Source organism: Nerophis lumbriciformis, linkage group LG05 (genome assembly GCF_033978685.3).
Source record: "Nerophis lumbriciformis linkage group LG05, RoL_Nlum_v2.1, whole genome shotgun sequence".
NCBI classification, from domain to species: Eukaryota; Metazoa; Chordata; class Actinopteri; order Syngnathiformes; family Syngnathidae; genus Nerophis; species Nerophis lumbriciformis.
This window is the reverse complement of record NC_084552.2, coordinates 32,966,703-32,989,332: the sequence shown is the minus strand read 5'-3', so window position 1 is coordinate 32,989,332 and position 22,630 is coordinate 32,966,703. Positions and strand designations below refer to the sequence as shown.

At 37.1% G+C, this 22,630-nt stretch overlaps 1 protein-coding gene across 1 annotated transcript in view; it reads left to right on the top strand.

Annotated features, from left to right (window-relative positions):
* The window catches only part of rassf8b (Ras association domain family member 8b), a 49,056-nt gene that overhangs the window by 7,088 nt on the left and 19,338 nt on the right, over positions 1–22,630 (top strand). Inside the window, exon 2 of the mRNA XM_061960743.1 lies at positions 8,401–8,569. Within this exon, the coding sequence (XP_061816727.1) occupies positions 8,458–8,569 (112 nt within the window). The 5' untranslated portion in view covers positions 8,401–8,457. The remainder of the gene's footprint in view (positions 1–8,400; positions 8,570–22,630) is intronic.

The window sequence follows — 22,630 nt, the reverse complement described above, 5'->3', positions numbered from 1 at the left end:
AATGAAAATACAGCTTCACCATTGTAGTCATAATTTTTGCGCTTAAGAAACTTTTTTCAGGCTTTAGTGTTATGATCCGCTGCCTGGATCATGTTGTGTTTGGTTTTTGGACTCCCTTAGTTCTGTTTCAGCACCCCTGTTTTGTGTCTCCTTGTTTACCATGGGTGCTGATTGGTTTCAGCTGCCTCTGATTAGTGTCTAGGATACTCACCTGCCACCAGGCAGTAATCAGAGTGCTATTTCTTCCCGTTTCTTTCCACACACTGGCTTCCTAATTTGCTACATGCAACAGTTAACGACGGTTTGATTCCTGTTTTTTTTCCCACTAACTTCAACGCTAGGCTCTTTTGTTTATGCTAGCTTCCATGCTAAGCTCATTTTATTTGTTAGCTCCCACGCTAGCCCCCTTTGCTTTTGCCTTCCGTGCTATGAGCACACTTTTGTTTGTTCCCGCCTGATTTATTGCTCAAATAAACCATGTGCTACCTGCACGCTGTGTCCGAAGTCCGTCTGCATCTTGGGAGAACGACCCCCGCATCGTTACATTTAGCTCCATACTTCTTCTGTTTGTTTGAGACAGAGTCGTGTATAAAGAGAGAGCATGTCCTACTCAGACGATCTCCTCAATAATCGGTCAAAAGGCACTCACGTGACTACAGTGTGCCATGACTGCTACTAACTTTAAGCTAATGCTGTGTTTGGGCGCTTCCTAGTTAGTTTTTGGAGCTGTAATAATGCCCTGGTGTGCAGCATGGGGCTGCTCCACCAGTGAGAATTGTGGAAAGGTTTCACCAACACCGGAAAGACTGATTACAGCGTCTTGTGCGAGGTAAACACACGACACGTCTGCATTTTGTTCAGGAGAGATCAAACAGAAATAATAACAGACAAAACTAACCAATTGAAGAGATGGTTTTACAAAAACAGATGATCTTTGAATCTCAGTAAAACTAAAATAATGCAATTCAGTAGCAGCAGAAGAGAAAGTCAAACACAAATACAAATAGACGGACATTGAATGAGTGAAAGAAACCACATTTTGGATGTAATAATAAATAGGAAAATAAACTGGAATTCTCATTAAAAATAAACAACATAGAGTGGCAAAACATACTTCAATAATGAATAAAGCAACATATGTTGTCGACTAAAAATCACTCCATATTCTCTACTGCTCGCCAGTGTTACCATATCTGAGTTAGGGATGTCCCGATCCAGGTTTTTGCACTTCCGATCCGATACTGATGTTGTTTTTGCACTTCCAATACCAATACTGACTGATACTGGCCTATCCGAGCATGTATTAAAGTGTAAAGTTATTTAGCCTACTTAGTTGTCAGAATCATGTTGAAAAGGGTTTTAGTACTCTTGATAACAACTAGCCAGCTGAATTAGGGGAGTTTGAATACCGGTAATACACAATGGTTGGTAACAAGAAACTGACCTGTTTATTCAAGGATAAACACAAAATAGACAAAATTATACATGACAAACAGAAATGGCATCATTGAACTAGGGCTAGGCGAAATGGACTTTTTTAAATATTGCAATATTTTAAGGCCATATTGCAATACACGATATATATCTCGATATTTTGCCTTAGCCTTGAATGAACACTTGATGCATCTAATCACAGCAGTATGATGATTCTATGTGTCTACATTAAAACATTCTTCTTCATACTGCATTAATATATGCTACTTTTAAAATTTCATGCACAGAAGGAAATCACAATTTTTTTCATACGGTGTTGATGTGGAAATGTTTGCCTCGGCATTTTGATGGTGTGGACGTATGGCACCGAATGGAGATAAGCGTCTCGACAGACGTTACAATATTTGAACAATGATGACGAAAACTGTTTTCTCTGTCGTGTCCGTGTGTCGAAAATTGTTATGCGCTTATTTTTTTATTTGATTTTGTGCGTGGCGTAGATTTTCCGTGCGCAGAGGACGCTTGAGCAGTGCGCAATTGCACAGGTGTGCACCTTAGAGGGAACGTTGCTCGCACGGCTGCGCTAGCATCACAGCTAACGTTAGCCATGCTGCTACGTCTCTGCTGGTAGAGGGCGTATACGTATGTGACGTATGACGTGACAGTATGTGACGTGTGTAAGAAGGTGCGCTTGCTGTCTGTGAGAGGGAGACACAGGAAAGAGTGAGAAGAGCCTGACGTGTAATGCCAGCAGCTAAAAGCAACTGCGTGAGAATCCACAGACCTGTTGATGTGTTGAAGGTGTGCTGGAAAATGCGGAACGGAAATTAGGGAGCAGCAGAAAAGTGGAATGTATTATTTAAATCGGTACGTTGGAAAACACGGACCGGAGTTGTTGTTTTTTAAACTGGATCTGGATCGGCATTTTCCCATGCCTTGCCGATACGCATTTTTTGGCAAATATCGGCATCCGATCCAAATATCGGATCGGGACATCCCTAATCTGAGTTATGTGCAGAAATATGGGGAAATAACTACAAAAGTAACCTTATTCATTCACCATGTTACAAAAATAATAATACGTAACGAGTGATACATACAGGCAGCCACCACAGTTGTTACTTCACACAAAAGTCATCATTTCTCTGTGATTGTTGGTTCAAAGCTAAGGAAGATTTTGGCAAAATGAAGGTACTACTGTATGTTGTTTTTTTTGGTCGTTCTGTGTATGTTTTTCGTTTATTGCACCATCTGGTGCTTGTTAGTGTGCCTGCTACTTTCACAAAATTAAAACCTGTTTTATTGTAAGTTTATGAGCTGCAGCATGTTTAGAACTATATATAAACACATTATTTTGTCTTACTTCATCAGAAAAACTAACGTCAAAACGACAGCAATTGCATGCATCTGGGCACAGCCACACACGTCCTTGGTAGCAGTCATGGCGCCTCTCGTTTCGTTGGCCATACTCTCTTTTTTTACACGACTCTGGCCTTAGTGTGTGAATGTGAGTGTGAATGTTGTCTGTCTATCTGTGTTGGCCCTGCGATGAGGTGGCAACTTGTCCAGGGTGTACCCCGCCTTCCGCCCGAATGCAGCTGAGATAGGCTCCAGCACCCCCCGCGACCCCAAAAGGGACAAGCGGTAGAAAATGGATGGATGGATGGTTTGAGACTGTCATTACTGCCACAAGTGGTGCAAAAGTGTATTACAACTGAGTACCACTGCACAAGGGGATACGCCTCTGGAGCTTTTCTGCACGGTGTAGTAATGCACACTCCCTGGGCTTGTGGTGGCGGATCTGCGCTCTGACCCGCACAGGCAAATACCTTTGTGACCGCTTGTATTTGATTATTGAATAAAGACAAGATACACATCTCTTTCAATTTTAACATGTACCTCCATCCATCCATCCATCCATTTTCTACCGCTTATTCCCTTCGGGGTTGCGGGGGGCGCTGGAGCCTATCTCAGCTACAATCGGGCGGAAGGCGGGGTTCACACTGGACAAGTCGCCACCTCATCACAGGGCCAACACAGATAGACAGACAACATTCACACTCACATTCACACACTCGGGCCAATTTAGTGTTGCCAATCAACCTATCCCCAGGTGCATGTCTTTGGAGGTGGGAGGAAGCCGGAGTACCCAGAGGGAACCCACGCAGTCACGGGGAGAACATGCAAACTCCACACAGAAAGATCCCGAGGCCGGGATTGAACTCACGACTACTCAGGGCTTTTGTATTGTGAGGCAGACGCACTAACCCCTCTTCCACCGTGCTACCCAACATGTACCTCTACTTGCTAAATATAGCGACAAAGTTGCTAAAATGCATCACAGGTCATTTCTGCTCTGTCTTATTCTCTGGCAAAGCAGGCGCGTATGAGGTGTGTTGTTGTTGTGTTACGCCACACCTATGCTACACAAACACACTTCCATTAGCATTTGTTTATGAGCGAGGGCCCCACCAAATCCACATTTGTGACAGGCTTCCACAAATAAATAAATATATGCTAACACTGGATCTTTTATTTTTTTTAGTACAGCCGGCATTCTTCTTTAGCGGTGACTCAGTGCTCACATGCCGAGAACTGAGGAGGAAAAAGTGTTGGACAGTATTCTGTACTAACAGTACTGGAAAAAAAGCAGGTATTGATGTATTCTTTGCGTGGTAGTATTGACTTGGTATCTAAGTGTCGATACTTTGACAAGCCCAACCTGTAAATTAGCCCTTGGCTTAAATTTACTTGTCACGTACATGCTCAATAATATGTGCTGTCCCTAGTTGAAGTATATGAATATAGATATTCTTATCATATCTGTCAGCACTTCAGCATTTTTTAGGCAGCAACAGGAAAAATGCTGCTTTGATTGTTTTGCTCAACTTTCCCCACATACAATGCAGTCATTTGTGTGATGGGGGACAAAGAGCTGAAAGGGGGCTGCGTTGCCATGGTGACAGATTGTTTGCGTTCAGCCGCTTGCTCGCCATGTGGACACGAACACTGTGGCCGTCTCTTTTGTCAAACTCCCCCCTTTCATCCTTTACACATAAATGTGTTGTTGCATCATCATCATCAGCTTTTTCTGGTTTATGTTTCAACTCTTTCACTTTCTTAACAATATTTCTGCCAAATATTTAGTATGTTTTCTTGATTTGTTGCAAGTCTTTCCTCGTCCCCAAGAATGACACTTAAGTTTACTAAAATAGTATTTATTGCATCTTTTCACACTTTGTGTCAGCTTCTTTCTTCTTCCTCTTTTTTTTTTTTTTTGTCCTGTCCAGCTTCTCAGGCAAATCATATTGTTGATGTAGAAGTGGGATACTTCTCTTGTTGCCTTATTTGTATTTGACTTTATTAAATGGATTTATATAATCATTTGGTGCAGCCGGGCCGGAGCAGGAGGGGATAGAAAGAGAAAAAAAGCAAGACAGAGGGGGAAATTGTGGGGACAAGAGGGGGATACGACATAGAGACAAAAACAACAACAGCAAACACAACAATAACAACAACAACAATAGAACAACATCAGCAAATATGATATATACAAATATGATAGTAAATGTGATAGCAAAGAAGCAGTTAGTGAAATAAATAATAATACAGAAATGACAATGAGCATTATTACACTACAAATGGAGCAATACAAATACCAATAGAAATAGCACTATTGATAATGAATAATAACAATAATCACCTCTATTATCAACAATACAATTGTTCAAATGCAACAATACATATATGTTATGATAACTTCAAATACAAAAGAAAGCAGATAAATGGAGGGGAAGAAAGAGAAGCCAGCTATATTAACCTTGTAGATTGTTATAGTAACTATAGGCTAAGCTTTGTCAGTGTGCCATGTGTTACCCAGTTTACCCTAGGGCAACAACGTTAATTTATGTTTGATGAAACGTGATTGTATGCATGAGTGTATGTATGTATATGTACTTGTATATGTACAGTATGTGTATATTTTAGTTTGTACAGTGAATGTATATGTACAGTATGTGTATATGTATGTTTGTACAGTGAATGTATATCTTTCTTCTTCTAATCTCACGCTGATGCCATAAATGTGACTTTTTTAGTGTGGCGGACATTTTTCTAGCAGTAAAAAAAGGTTATTTTTCCTTCCTGCTCAGACGTCCAAATGTGGAAGTATAAATTTACACGCAGCATGTGCTGTTTGCTGTTTAAGCGTATTCATAGCAAGCCTTGTATGATTTATTCATGTGTTGGCTTCCACACTAGCCTACAAAACATGCTAGAATGCCAGCAGTTTAGCCTTGAAGTTGGTCTTTTTTCATGATACATAAAAAAGACAAACTCCTCCCTGAACTCTTGAGGTCTGCTTGTAAATTCCATTACAGCAAATGTGCTAAAATATTAAAGCTTCAAAAACCACGCACACATTTGACTTAAAAAGCAATAAGTTAAATAGCATGATCAACTTTATGAAACGTTAATGTAATTTGCATATCCCTCATAATCTCATTTTTGTGATTTTTTTATGATTTACTTCACTTGAAAGTGTTACAATAAGGTTCAATTACTGCCTTTATATAACAGTGTAATATGTACATCGTATTAAGATGTATGACAGTGTTAGAGCAGAGCAAATATGTATTTTAATTGCTTGTTTCGTTTTGCAGTCGTTAGGAAAATAAATCAATTGCTAGAATAGATTGCTAGTTTTTGCCACTTTTGGTCGTTTAACTGAAAAAACAAAACTAAAACAAAGATCAGATAAAGAAAATGACCCATAAAACATCTGTGGATGGAAGTGTAATGTCCTTTCATTACAATGATAAATATGTAATATCTGATCGAATATTCATTCTGGCCATACAATTAAAAAACTATCCAAATAATAATAAAAAAGGAGCAAGAAATCTCCAGATTTTTTTGTCTTCTTGACAAATTATTTGTAAACATTTCATTAATTAATTACATTACAATGACTGTCATTTAGCTTCACTTTAATTTAATTTACAAGTTAACACACTTTCAGATTTGGATTAATCACAATTAATCACAGTTAACTACTTGCGTGCATAATTTCAATTGACATGCAGCTGGGATTGGCTCCAGCGCCCCCGTGACCCAGAGAGGGACAAGCGGTATAAAATGGATGGATGGATAAAAAAGGACCCTAATATTTTGACACAAATGCAATTTTAACTTCATTTTAACCCCTCGCAAAACTCTGTTAAAATAGTCTCATTCTTGTGTGCTAGGTTTGTGCTGTAAAAATGATTGATTGAGATGCTTTTGTGTTCGAGATATTAACGTTTAAAATTTTAGGAAGTGACGTCATGGTGAAGTTGGCCCCTAAGCAGAACAATCGATCGTTTTAGCGGCACAAACCAGCACAAACATCGCACAAACGAATGAGAATATTTTGGCTTAATTTGGAGGAAATGATGGGGCCAACTTCACGATGATGTCACTTCCAGAAATTTTAAACGTTATTCTCTCGAAAGCATCTCAGCACAAACAAATTAAAATATTTTGGCTTAATATGGAAAAAACGGGTCGGCTGGTGTTAAATTAAGTTAAGTTAAAGTACCAATGATTGTCACACACACGCGAGGTGTGGCGAAGTTATTCTCTGCATTTGACCCATCACCCTTGATCACCCCCTGGGAGGTGAGGGGAGCAGTGAGCAGCAGCGGTGGCCGCGTCCGTGTTGTCAATTTTGGAAACTTTAATGTTTAATATCTAAAAAACGAAAACCGCACAATCAATAATTCAAACGGCACAAACCAGCACAAACGTAGCAAATGAGACTATTTTGGTTTCATTTGGACGAATGGGGGGGCTGGCTGAACGTTGATTGACCTATAAAATAATCTTTAATAACTCAGAAACAGCACAAACGACCATTTCAATGACACAAACCCAGCACAAACTATTTTAACAGGGTTTTGCAAGGAGATTTGCAGAGTTTCATTAAAGTCCAGTCTAATTTTATTCTGAAGTGAAATTAATCAGTGAGTATCTTCATCTTTTCACTGACGTATTTTGACCTGATCACAGATGTATACCAACTCCATTCAGGTGTTTTTTTTTTCTTCAATTTGTCGCACTTTTATTATTTTATTTTATTATTTTTATCTTTTATTTGTACTTTTTATCCAAACCCTTTCACCGTATTTCTTTTACACTATCTTGTTTAGCTTATGCATTGTTTATGTTCTTTGTTTTTTGCTCTATGCTTTTTAACTTGTAAAGCACTTTGGTCCAATTTTAAAATTGTTGTAAACATGCTATATAAATAAAGTTGCCTTGCCTTGCCTAAACATCCATAGTCGAGCATGTGGGGTCAAAATAAATTGTGTGATTAATCTACGTTTAGACATGGTTAATGTGTTAATGTTTTGTGATTAATCGCATGACAGTCCTACTTTAACATTAATTTTTCTTGTATTGGATCTAATTGGGCAGGTGTAGGTGTACCTAATGTTGTGGTCGCTCTCACTAATACCCTAAATGATCCAACAAGGAAATGTGTTCCGTGAATTGGCGATAAAGTGTCATATATTTGCGAGCAGAAGAGTTGAGTGTGATGTTACACATGCGTGCTACCATTGGATAGAAGCAGCGTGTGACATGAGTGTAACATTTGGGTGTGGAAATGCGACACATTTGCCCAATGCAAATCTCTGAGCAGTTGTCTGATTATGATGGTATTGTTATTATTATTAACAATACCATTATTATATTGCAGTCTTGCTAGCCCGCCATCTGGCTGGCGAAATCCTCGCTGGGATGAATGAAGCACGCTCACCTTCTGCTGTGCTGCTGCAGGCCTGCCAGCTTGAAAATGAGCTTGTGTCAGCAGTTTGAAATCACTTTGCTGCTGCATGCGTGAAATCACACCAGAGGGCAGACAGAGTCCATCTAGATCACGTATTTCATCTGATTACATCTACTTTTTTGGCTCTTTTTTTTAAGATGACCACTGAGACTTTTTAGCGGCCCCTGGTGGTGTGGAAGAATGAGGGCGTCTGGATGAAGGCCATGGAGCTGAAAGTGTGGGTGGACGGCGTGCAGCGCATCGTGTGCGGCGTCACGGAGTTCACCACGTGTCAGGAGGTTGTCATCGCGCTGGCGCAAGCTATCGGTAACGTAACATTTTTACCACAATTTACATGATGTACTAAACGTTTGCGTGTACTAAAACACGTGCAAACGTGACAGCACGCAAAGCTGATCTACTAAACTTGTGCGCAGCAATATTTTACATTTTTATAGCTGCTGGATGATCTAATGAAAACAAATTCAATTGATCCGGCGTTCTTTTAATGACGTTCGATTTTTCAAATACAATATGTATTATCATCTCAGGGCATTCAATCGATCGCAACTGCACTGCTAGGTTTGTCTTGGAAGACGTTTCGCCTCTCACCCGAGTAGGCTTTATCAGTTTGTGCTCACAGACTTAGATTGGTCAGATCTAGTCTTAGACTTAGATTATTTAGATCTAGTCCAGCGGCTGGTGCCAAAACCCCAAATATTTATACTCCAAAAACTAGGAGGGTGTGCCTGGGCAAGGATGGTTTCGCCCTATCGTAGTGAGAAAAACAACTGTTTTAATGCAAATGAGCAATCCTACTATCAAAGCCAACTACAGTCGCAAAAGTGTAATTTTCCCTTGTTAGTATTGAGCAGGGGTGCTCACACTTTTTCTGCAGGCGAGCTACTTTTCAATTGATCAAGTCGTGGGGATCTACCTCATTCATATATATAATTTATATTTACTTATTTATGAAATATATGTTTTTGTTAATAAGTTAAACGTGTTTAATGATAATGCAAGCATGTTTAACACATATAGTTAATATTGTTAATAAATTAAAGGTGTTTAATGATAATGCAATCATGTTTAACACATAGTTAATATTGTTAATAAATTAAAGGTGTTTAATGATAATGCAATCATGTTTAACACATAGTTAATATTGTTAATAAATTAAAGGTGTTTAATGATAATACAAGAATGTTTAATACATATAGTTAATAAATTAAAGGTGTTTAATGATAATACAAGTATGTTTAATACATATAGTTAATATTGTTAACAAGTTAAAGGTGTTTAAAGATAATGCAAGCATGTTTAATACATATAGTTAATATTGTTAACAAGTTAAAGGTGTTTAATGATAATACAAGCATGTTTAATACATATAGTTAATATTATTAATAAGTTAAAGGTGTTTAAAGATAATACAAGCATGTTTAACACATATAGTTAATATTGTTAACAAGTTAAAGGTGTTTAATGATAATACAAGCATGTTTAACACATATAGTTAATATTGTTAATAAGTTAATGGTGTTTAAAGATAATGCAAGCATGTTTAACACATATAGTTAATATTGTTAACAAGTTAAGGTGTTTAAAGATAATACAGGCATGTTTAACACATATAGATTCCTTTCTTTCATGAAGACAAGAATATAAGTTGGTGTATTACCTGATTCTGATGACTTGCATTGATTGGAATCAGACGGTGCTAAAAACGTCCGCATTTTCGAATGGAGGAGAAAAAAGTCCTCCTTTCTGTCCAATACCACATGAAAGCGGTTGGTTTTTGGCATCTTATTTGTCCAGCTTCCGTACTCCTTTGTATACACTTTACAAGAAATACATTGTCGGCAAACTCCGTAGCTTGCTAGCTTGTGCACGCCAGCTTTCTGAGACTCTTGTTTATCCCCCCACACCTCCCAAAATCGGAGGTCTCAAGGTTGGCAAGTATGACCATCTGTCTTCCCTGTCTAGAATCTGTACATTTTTGTTCTCAAAGGAGTGCTGTTTCTCCCTGAGGTGCTGAGTCTTGGCGTGAAGAGTTTGCCCGTCTATTCTGTGCCAATAGACCAATCCAAGTCTAAGACTAGATCTGACCAATATAAGTCTAAGACTAGATCTTACCAATATAAGTCTATGAGCACGAACTGATGAAGCCTTCTCGGATGAGCGGCGAAGCGTCTTCTAAGACAAACCAAGCAGTCCAGTTGTGATCGATTGAATGCCCTGAGATGACAATGGCCTGGATGAATGAGAACCTTCATAGACAATATATATTATCAAAATATCTCCTATATGAAAAAAACTTTTTGCAATATGCTTTTTCTTGCGTCTGGAACAGTCCAGCACACATTTACACTGTGTGCCAGCATTTTCCATTAGCATACCTTTGGCGCTCTAAAAAAGTTCTGCAGGACTGCTTCTAAAATGCCCATAAACATGGTACATATTATATTTGTCTGTGGCATGTTTCAAAACATAGCAAAATGCCACAGGTAGGAGCATGACAACATTAATATGCAGTAAATGAGTGTCTCCATGGTGACACGCAGAAACCTCATTTAAATCAGGCAAGATAGAGAACAAGTCCCTACCTTATGTCAAAAATGATTCACGACCTAGCTGTCAAAAATGATTTATGACCTAGCTGTCAAAAATGATTAATGACCTTAGGGTCAAAAGGTCAAATGATTAATGACCTTGGGGTCAAAGGTCAAAGGGGGGTGGGGTTATGGAAAGGTCAGAGGGAGGGGGGAGGAGGGGGGAATACACCTTATGTCAAAAATGATTTACGACCTAGCTGTCAAAAATGATTAATGACCTAGCTGTCAAAAATGATTAATGACCTTGGGGTCAAAGGTCAAAGGGGGGTGGGGTTATGGAAAGGTCAGAGGGAGGGGATTGGAGGGGGATACAACTTGTGTCAGAAATGATTAATGACCGGGATACACCTTGTGTCAGAAATGATTGATGACCCTAGAAGAGGAGGTGGGGTTATGGAAAGGTCAGAGGGAGGGGGGTATGAGGAGTCCCACGAGTCCCGCAGCCGGCCTTGTGAGCCCAGACAGAGACATATACACAACAGTTTTGTAATATGTAATTAATTTAGTCATTATTAACATACTGAGATGAAGAATATCTTATTTTTAATAAGGTTGAAAGTATTTCTCGTCATTATTTTTCTTTGTACTCTGTAAGCACTAATATTTTGAACAATCTCTTAAACAGGATCATATCAGTTCAATTTTTAACTTCTTTACTTAATCCATTCCGTAATTTTTATTTTACATACTGATATGCTAAAAGTTTTAAGTGTTGTATGTGCATATAAATGTTTAAAATTATTTTTCAAGGTTATATTTTTCCTTTTTTTTTTGTTGAGAAGAATTGTTGTACGTTCTCGGGTGGCAGGTTATAGTTTGCTTTGTACATTATTTTAGGTGTTTGCAATTTTACCAAATTATAGAACTTTAATATTTGTGACTTAATAAATAAAGGGTTTGTATGTTTTTTATATCCAACATGATGTATTATTTTAACCGGTCTTCTTTTTTTGTAACACGGTTAGTGAATGTAGCACACACACACACACACACACACACACACACACACACACACACACACACACACACACACACACACACACACAGGCGCACACACACACACACAACAATGGTGCACAGGAAGGCGGGGAAGAAGAGGAGATAAGGCAGTCAAAAATGGTAAAAAGTTCCAATTTTATCCAAAATACCTCTCAGGGTTCCAGTCCCACGAGTCCCGCAGCCGGCGTTGTGACCCCCAACAAAGTCGTGGGAGGAGTGGGGGAGAAAAGTTGGAAAAGTGGTCAAAAGTCCTCAAAATGTTCAAAAATCACACGCGCACACACACACACACACACACACACACACACACACACACACACACACACACACACACAGCAAATGGTTGGTATACGGTTTAATTGTTGTTGTTTGAAACATTATACGTTTACGATTTTTACTGACAAAAACCAAATGTTATTTTCTTGAGAAAGCAAAAGGTCTTTTAGATTAGGTGCCCAGCCCAGACAGAGACAGATACACTACAGTTTTGTAATATGTAATTAATTTAGTCATTATTAACATACTGAGATGAAGAATATCTTATTTTTAATAAAGTTGAAAGTATTTCTCATCATTATTTTTCTTTGTACTCTGTAAGCACTAATATTTTGAACAATCTCTTAAACAGGATCATATCAGTTCAATTTTTAACTTCTTTACTTAATCCATTCCATAATTTTTATTTTACATACTGATATGCTAAAAGTTTTAAGTGTTGTACGTGCATATAAATGTTTGAAATTATTTTTTAAGGTTATATTTTTCCTTTTTTTTTTTTTTTGTTGAGAAGAATTGTTGTACGTTCTTGGGTGGCAGGTTATAGTCTGCTTTGTACATTATTTTAGCTGTTTGCAATTTTACCAAATTATAGAACTTTAATATTTCTGACGAGTCAAATGATTTTCAATTTACAAGAAAAAAAACATACAATATACAATATATATATATATATATAGATTTACTTACAAGTGTTCCCTTTTTGCTCCGGGTGGAAAGGAGGCTTTTCTTTTGCCAGAGAGTCCCGAGGAAGAGGCTTTTTTCCCGGCAAAGACTCCCGACAACGAAGGCTTGCTCACGGACAACATCATCGAAAAAGACGGCGAGGGTCTTACATGCTCCCGCTGTAAGTTCTTTTTGCTTTCTGTACGTTCTTCCTTAAAGCTCCGGAGTTTTGAGGAGCTCCTCACACTAGAACGTTGTCAGTACAAATGAATTTTGCGCGCAGAGAAGTAGGCGGGGTCTGATTCCAGAGGTGGGGGTTGTTTCCGGGTGTGAGCGTGAGAGTGGCGTGCGAAAACGAGAGCGCCACATGCGGTTAAAGTCCTTCATATTTTTCCACACTTTATTGTTACATCCCTAATGCCAACGAACAATAAAGATGGTAACTTTGTTTAGAAATATTTATTCATACCGTAAATGTGCTGTTTATTACGCTGTTACATGAATACTAATAACTCTTAAAGTTTTGTCCATTTTATAGCAATGAAAAGTGCTGATAAAAAAACTAGTAATCAATGTTTTGAGAACGGTCAAAATAGCGGCAATAAATACAAACAAAACAACACCAAAGCTTTCTTGATGTGTTAAGAAAGCCGCACATATGTATATAGACAAAATTAGCCGGCAGACTTTGATTAAAGGCTTTTTTTTTCTTTTTTTTCTTTTTTTTTTTTTTTCTGACTCAACATTTTCTCACTGTAGTTAGACAGCTTCAGGAATCCATTAGGAATACAAAACACATTAACGTCTTACAAACAACAAGCGTTTTTCCTCTAACAATAAAAGCTCTAAAACATCTACAAATTAAAACATATAAAGAAAAAACAAATTTTAAAACTCATATAATAGTAGAACAATATTTATAATGTTTGTTTTGCTAAAGAAAGTATATTATATAGGTATGTTGCTAATGTTTTATACATGTGTTTATTTTAAATAACACTTTGTTAAAATATTTTAAGGTATTAGTTATTTTTGAGCACATTTGACAATTGATGATAACCGTGATATTTTGGTCACAATAACTGTGATATGATTTTATTTTTTAACATTTCTAATTTACATAAACTTGTTGTAATGCCTCCGTGTTTGTTTCGTGTTTTAACATTAAGGAAAGTTTGTATTGTTTATTATTGTTGTTTGACACAGTTTATTTTTAATAAGCTAAGCGTTTTATTAAAGTACATCACAGATTAACACTCGCACATGTCCGAGAAGAAGTATGAAGAAGCGGAGCTAATTTACTGTTTTTGACCAAATTGCAAGATTTTGTGCCATTCCCTCCCCACTGTGACAGACCCGTGATGAGCTGACATGGGCTACATTCCACATGTTAATGTGCATGGTGTGTCCATTGTATGTTCACGGGTGGCAGGTTATAGTCTGCTTTGTACATTATTTTAGCTGTTTGCAATTTTACCAAATTATAGAACTTTAATATTTTTGACTTAATAAATAAAGGGTTTGTATGTTTTTTATATCCAACATGATGTATTATTTTAACCGGTCTTCTTTTTTTTTTGTAACACGGTTAGTGAATGTAGCACACACACACACACACACACACACACACACACACACATACGCACACACACAGCAAATGGTCGGAATGTGCACGGATTGAAATTTATACATTTACGATCGTCTGAAAGAGACAGAGACAGATTTAATGTCAGAGGTCATCCCATCCAGAAACCAGATGCTCTTTCAGAACTGACCGCCAATTATCGTTTGACCACCCAAGCACACACACACACACACACACACACACACACACACACACACACACACACACACACAGACGCACACACACAGACGCACACACACAGACGCACACACACACACAACAATGGTGCACAGGAAGGCGGGGAAGAAGAGGAGATAAGGCAGTCAAAAATGGTAAAAAGTTCCAATTTTATCCAAAATACCTCTCAGGGTTCCAGTCCCACGAGTCCCGCAGCCGGCGTTGTGACCCCCAACAAAGTCGTGGGAGGAGTGGGGGAGAAAAGTTGGAAAAGTGGTCAAAAGTCCTCAAAATGTTCAAAAATCACACGCACACGCACACACACACACACACACACACACACACACACACACACACACACACACACACACACACACACACACACACAGCAAATGGTTGGTATACGGTTTAATTGTTGTTGTTTGAAACATTATACGTTTACGATTTTTACTGACAAAAACCAAATGTTATTTTCTTGAGAAAGCAAAAGGTCTTTTAGATTAGATGCCCAGACAGAGACAGAAACACAACAGTTTTGTAATATGTAATTAATTTAGTCGTTATTAACATACTGAGATGAAGAATATCTTATTTTTAATAAAGTTGAAAGTATTTCTCATCATTATTTTTCTTTGTACTCTGTAAGCACTAATATTTTGAACAATCTCTTAAACAGGATCATATCAGTTCAATTTTTAACTTCTTTACTTAATCCATTCCGTAATTTTTATTTTACATACTGATATGCTAAAAGTTTTAAGTGTTGTACGTGCATATAAATGTTTAAAATAATTTTAAGGTTATATTTTTTTTTTTTTTTTGTTGAGAATAATTGTTGTACGTTCTAGGGTGGGGCTACATTCCATATGTTAATGTGCATGGTGTGGTCCATCATCCTGTGTAGTAATTTGGCCCATAATATTTTGGGGGTACATGTAAAATTGACAGAAAATAATTAAGAACCACTGCACTACAATAGGAAAATTCAATAAGACATAAAGGAATGCTGAATAAATGTAGAATTTATTTTAATTCATATGTTGAGAGAGTTGATGGAGTACGGGAGTTGGGGGGAATCCAACAGTTATGTTTATTGTGCAGAAAATCTTTTTTTTTTTGTCTACCAGTAACACATTAATGACATCCTACGGTATTCTCTACCATCCCCCTTCGCGCACACACACACACACAAACCATTTAGTCATGACATGCGGTAGATAGAAACACTCCAACGTCCGTGTATTTTACTCATTAAACAAATCATCGTAGAAACAAAATACAAATGGATGCTTTTTTTAAAATCGAATGAATCAATTTAATCGACGAATCGTTGAGTTTTTTAAATTATTTTTGTGTTAGAACAATACACAAGACTGCGGCTATGTAGTAACATCTGTCAATATAATCAACAGTTTGCCTGTTTCTTCACTCTATATTACTTACATCAAAAAGAAAAAGTTTAAAAAAAACAAAACCCTGGGGAACCAGATGCACATGAATCAGGTAATAGATACTGTTCAACTTTATTGTCCCCGCGGGGAAATTTGTCTTGGGCACGGTGCATTATTGCTTTCTTAACATACCCAAAAACAACAGAACAAAAACACAAGCACAGACACAACCACAACCAGACAACTAACATTTAAACATCAGAACATGGAGCTTGATAGACATAGGTGTCACTTTGATGTAGGCATACAATCTACACAATGGAGATAAAGATAAAGTATCAGTGTGCATTGCACTAAAGCTCATGGATAAAGTGCTATGTGCTAAAGTGCTATGTGCTAAAAGTGCTAACCTATGTATTAACATTCTATTGCACATTGTTGGTCAGCTTAATGGAGGCTGGGACAAATGATAATTTAAGACGGTAAGATTTGCATAGTGGAGTCTTCTCCCTGATGGCAGGGTTCCAAATTCAGGGAAGAGTGGGTGTTGTGAGTTGGAAATAATTTTCTTAGCTTTTTTCCTAACTGCCTGCTCATAGATGCTCTGTATAGGCTCATATTCTTTCCTCCCTACGATTTTCATTGCCGTTTTATGCATGCCGGCCAGTTTGCTTTTTAGCTTAACGGTTAGGTTGCCAAACCATGAGGTGATCCCGTATCTAATGATGCTCTCTACAACAGCACGGTAGAAAATCATCATGATGTGGCATGCTTACGCCGTACAATCTTAATCTTCGCAAAAAAATATAGCCTCTGTTGCAGTCTATTGCACCGTTTGTCAATATGTGTCTTCCAGCAGAGAAGATTGTCAATATGAACCCCTACATATTTATATGAGGATACCTGGGTAATTTCCTGATTTTTGATGACCAGTGGTAAGTACACGAGAGCTAACATAGGCAAAGAAATGAAGAATGAAAAGAAAAAAGGAGTTGTCGTCAGCAGAAAACAAAACAATTGACGATAACCAGAATGAAAAGACCCGGACGTACGACAAAGCATACATAGCCTTTTGGATTCACCGTAGGTAAGTAGGAAATGAGGAAAGGCGGGTGTGTGTTTTATGCCATCTACTAATTGAGATGCCTTTTTCTGCTGTTGCTCCAATAAAAAACAGTATAGATCTAATCTTAATACAGAGGACGATACAACGGCGTTTCGTTCAGGAGAGAACACACAGAAGCTAATACAAAAATTAAGAGAAGAAATACCACTAGTTTGACAAAAACAGACTATCCTTAAACCTCGGTAAAACTAAAATAATCTTATTTGGTAACAGTATAAGGAAAGTAAAACACAAATACAAATAGACGGAATAGACGTTGAAAGAGTAAATGAAATAACATTGTAGGTGTAATGATTGATGATAAAATGAACCGAAAATCTCATATAGATCTCATATACAACATAAAGTGGCAAGACATACATCCATAATGAATAAAGCAAAATATGGTTTGGACCAGAAATGGATCATATTAGTACATTGTTTATATTATTTACTTAATCCATTCCATAATTAAATTTCACATACCGATGTGCTAAAAGTTTTAAGTGTTGTATGTGCATACAAAGGTTTTAAATACAATTTTTCTCAGAAGTTTTATTTCTCCTTTTTTTTTTGTTGAGAATAATTGTTGGACGTTCTTGGGTAGCAAGTTATAGTTGACTTTGTGCATACTTTTAGCTGTTTGCAAATTCAATATGTCGGGGAATATCAATTTTTTTTTTGATTCTGTAAATAATGGGTTTGAGACTTCTCTAAATCCAACATGATGTATTATTCTAATCAATCTTTTTTGTAACACGGTTAATAACTGAAGCATACTTTTGTAGTTATTTCTGCACAATGCAGATATGGTAAGACTCGGGAGCCGTAAAGAATATAAAGTCATTTCTGGTCCAAACCATATTTTGCTTTATTCATTATGGATGTATGTCTTGCCACCTTATGTTGTATATGAGATCTATATGAGATTTTCGGTTCATTTTATCATCAATCATTACACCTACAATGTTATTTCATTTACTCTTTCAACGTCTTTTCCGTCTATTTGTATTTGTGTTTTACTTTCCTTATACTGTTACCAAATAAGATTATTTTAGTTTTACCGAGGTTTAAGGATAGTCTGTTTTTGTCAAACTAGTGGTATTTCTTCTCTTAATTTTTGTATTAGCTTCTGTGTGTTCTCTCCTGAACGAAACGCCGTTGTATCGTCCTCTGTATTAAGATTAGATCTATACTGTTTTTTATTGGAGCAACAGCAGAAAAAGGCATCTCAATTAGTAGATGGCATAAAACACACACCCGCCTTTCCTCATTTCCTACTTACCTACGGTGAATCCAAAAGGCTATGTATGCTTTGTCGTACGTCCGGGTCTTTTCATTCTGGTTATCGTCAATTGTTTTGTTTTCTGCTGACGACAACTCCTTTTTTCTTTTCATTCTTCATTTCTTTGCCTATGTTAGCTCCCGTGTACTTACCACTGGTCATCAAAAATCAGGAAATTACCCAGGTATCCTCATATAAATATGTAGGGGTTCATATTGACAATCTTCTCTGCTGGAAGACACATATTGACAAACGGTGCAATAGACTGCAACAGAGGCTATATTTTTTTGCGAAGATTAAGATTGTACGGCGTAAGCATGCCACATCATGATGATTTTCTACCGTGCGGTTGTAGAGAGCATCATTAGATACGGGATCACCTCATGGTTTGGCAACCTAACCGTTAAGCTAAAAAGCAAACTGGCAATGAAAATCGTAGGGAGGAAAGAATATGAGCCTATACAGAGCATCTATGAGCAGGCAGTTAGGAAAAAAGCTAAGAAAATGATTTCCAACTCACAACACCCACTCTTCCCTGAATTTGAAACCCTGCCATCAGGGAGAAGACTCCGGGTCCCACTATGCAAATCTTACCGTCTTAAATTATCATTTGTCCCAGCCTCCATTAAGCTGACCAACAATGTGCAATAGAATGTTAATACCGGTACATAGGTTAGCACTTTTAGCACATAGCACTTTAGCACATAGCACTTTAGCACATAGCACTTTATCCATGAGCTTTAGTGCAATGCACACTGATACTTTATCTCTATCTCCATACTGTAGATTGTATGCCTACATCAAAGTGACACCTATGTCTATCAAGCTCCATGTTCTGATGTTTAAATGTTAGTTGTCTGGTTGTGGTTGTGTCTGTGCTTGTGTTTTTGTTCTGTTGTTTTTGGGTATGTTAAGAAAGCAATAATGCACCGTGCCCAAGACAAATTTCCCCGCGGGGACAATAAAGTTGAACAGTATCTATTACCTGATTCATGTGCATCTGGTTCCCCAGGGTTTTTTTTTTTTTAAACTTTTTCTTTTTGATGTAAGTAATATATAGTGAAGAAACAGGCAAACTGTTGATTATATTGACAGATGTTACCACATAGCTGCAGTCTTGTGTATTGTTCTAACACAAAAATAATTAAAAAAACTCAAGGACTGCAACGATTCGTCGATTAAATTGATTCATTCGATTTTAAAAAAAGCATCCATTTGTATTTTGTTTCTACGATGATTTGTTTAATGAGTAAAATACACGGACGTTGGAGTGTTTCTATCTACCGCATGTCATGACTAAATGGTTTGTGTGTGTGTGTGTGTGCGCGAAGGGGGATGGTAGAGAATACCGTAGGATGTCATTAATGTGTTACTGGTAGAAAAAAAAAAAAAGATTTTCTGCACAATAAACATAACTGTTGGATTCCCCCCAACTCCCGTACTCCATCAACTCTCTCAACATATGAATTAAAATAAATTCTACATTTATTCAGCATTCCTTTATGTCTTATTGAATTTTCCTATTGTAGTGCAGTGGTTCTTAATTATTTTCTGTCAATTTTACATGTACCCCCAAAATATTATGGGCCAAATTACTACACAGGATGATGGACCACACCATGCACATTAACATATGGAATGTAGCCCCCCCCTAGAACGTACAACAATTATTCTCAACAAAAAAAAAAGAAAAAAAAAAAAGGAAAAATATAACCTTAAAATAATTTTAAACATTTATATGCACGTACAACACTTAAAACTTTTAGCATATCAGTATGTAAAATAAAAATTATGGAATGGATTAAGTAAAGAAGTTAAAAATTGAACTGATATGATCCTGTTTAAGAGATTGTTCAAAATATTAGTGCTTACAGAGTACAAAGAAAAATAATGATGAGAAATACTTTCAACTTTATTAAAAATAAGATATTCTTCATCTCAGTATGTTAATAACGACTAAATTAATTACATATTACAAAACTGTTGTGTTTCTGTCTCTGTCTGGGCATCTAATCTAAAAGACCTTTTGCTTTCTCAAGAAAATAACATTTGGTTTTTGTCAGTAAAAATCGTAAAGGTATAATGTTTCAAACAACGACAATTAAACCGTATACCAACCATTTGCTGTGTGTGTGTGTGTGTGTGTGTGTGTGTGTGTGTGTGTGTGTGTGTGTGTGTGTGTGTGTGCTCCTCCCACGACTTTGTTGGGGGTCACAACGCCGGCTGCGGGACTCGTGGGACTGGAACCCTGAGAGGTATTTTGGATAAAATTGGAACTTTTTACCATTTTTGACTGCCTTATCTCCTCTTCTTCCCCGCCTTCCTGTGCACCATTGTTGTGTGTGTGTGTGTGTGTGCGTCTGTGTGTGTGTGTGTGTGTGTGTGTGTGTGTGTGTGTGTGTGTGTGTGTGTGTGTGTGTGTGTGTGTGTGTGTGTGTGTGTGTGTGTGTGTGTGTGTGTGTGTGTGTGTGTGTGTGTGCGTGTGTGTGTGTGTGTGTGTGTGTGTGTGTATGTGCTTGGGTGGTCAAACGATAATTGGCGGTCAGTTCTGAAAGAGCATCTCGTTTCTGGATGGGATGACCTCTGACATTAAATCTGTCTCTGTCTCTTTCAGACGATCGTAAATGTATAAATTTCAATCCGTGCACATTCCGACCATTTGCTGTGTGTGTGCGTATGTGTGTGTGTGTGTGTGTGTGTGTGTGTGTGTGTGTGTGTGTGTGTGTGTGTGTGTGTGTGTGTGCTACATTCATTAACCGTGTTACAAAAAAAAAAGAAGACCGGTTAAAATAATACATCATGTTGGATATAAAAAACATACAAACCCTTTATTTATTAAGTCAAAAATATTAAAGTTCTATAATTTGGTAAAATTGCAAACAGCTAAAATAATGTACAAAGCAGACTATAACCTGCCACCCGTGAACATACAATGGACACACCATGCACATTAACATGTGGAATGTAGCCCATGTCAGCTCATCACGGGTCTGTCACAGTGGGGAGGGAATGGCACAAAATCTTGCAATTTGGTCAAAAACAGTAAATTAGCTCCGCTTCTTCATACTTCTTCTCGGACATGTGCGAGTGTTAATCTGTGATGTACTTTAATAAAACGCTTAGCTTATTAAAAATAAACTGTGTCAAACAACAATAATAAACAATACAAACTTTCCTTAATGTTAAAACACGAAACAAACACGGAGGCATTACAACAAGTTTATGTAAATTAGAAATGTTAAAAAATAAAATCATATCACAGTTATTGTGACCAAAATATCACGGTTATCATCAATTGTCAAATGTGCTCAAAAATAACTAATACCTTAAAATATTTTAACAAAGTGTTATTTAAAATAAACACATGTATAAAACATTAGCAACATACCTATATAATATACTTTCTTTAGCAAAACAAACATTATAAATATTGTTCTACTATTGTATGAGTTTTAAAATATGTTTTTTCTTTATATGTTTTAATTTGTAAATGTTTTAGAGCGTTTATTGTTAGAGGCAAAACGCTTGTTGTTTGTAAGACGTTAAATCAAATCAAATCAAATCAACTTTATTTATAGAGCACATTTAAAATTTACCACAGGGGTAGCCAAAGTGCTGTACAATGAACAGGTTAAAAGATAAAACGAGTACCGAGCAAACACAACACAATACAAACAGAACACGATAAAAAATAAATAATTAAAATAGAATTAATAAAAACATAAAAACATAAAAACAGGATCACAGCAGGTGTATTATGGGGCGCCATAATAGTTAATGTGTTTTGTATTCCTAATGGATTCCTGAAGCTGTCTAACTACAGTGAGAAAATGTTGAGTCAGAAAAAGAAAAAAAAGGGAAAAAAAGCCTTTACTCAAAGTCTGCCGGCTAATTTTGTCTATATACATATGTGTGGCTTTCTTAACACATCAAGAAAGCTTTGGTGTTGTTTTGTTTGTATTTATTGCCGCTATTTTGACCGTTCTCAAAACATTGATTACTAGTTTTTTTATCAGCACTTTTCATTGCTATAAAATGGACAAAACTTTAAGAGTTATTAGTATTCATGTAACAGCGTAATAAACAGCACATTTACGGTATGAATAAATATTTCTAAACAAAGTTACCATCTTTATTGTTCGTTGGCATTAGGGATGTAACAATAAAGTGTGGAAAAATATGAAAGACTTTAACCGCATGTGGCGCTCTCGTTTTCGCACGCCACTCTCACGCTCACACCCGGAAACAAC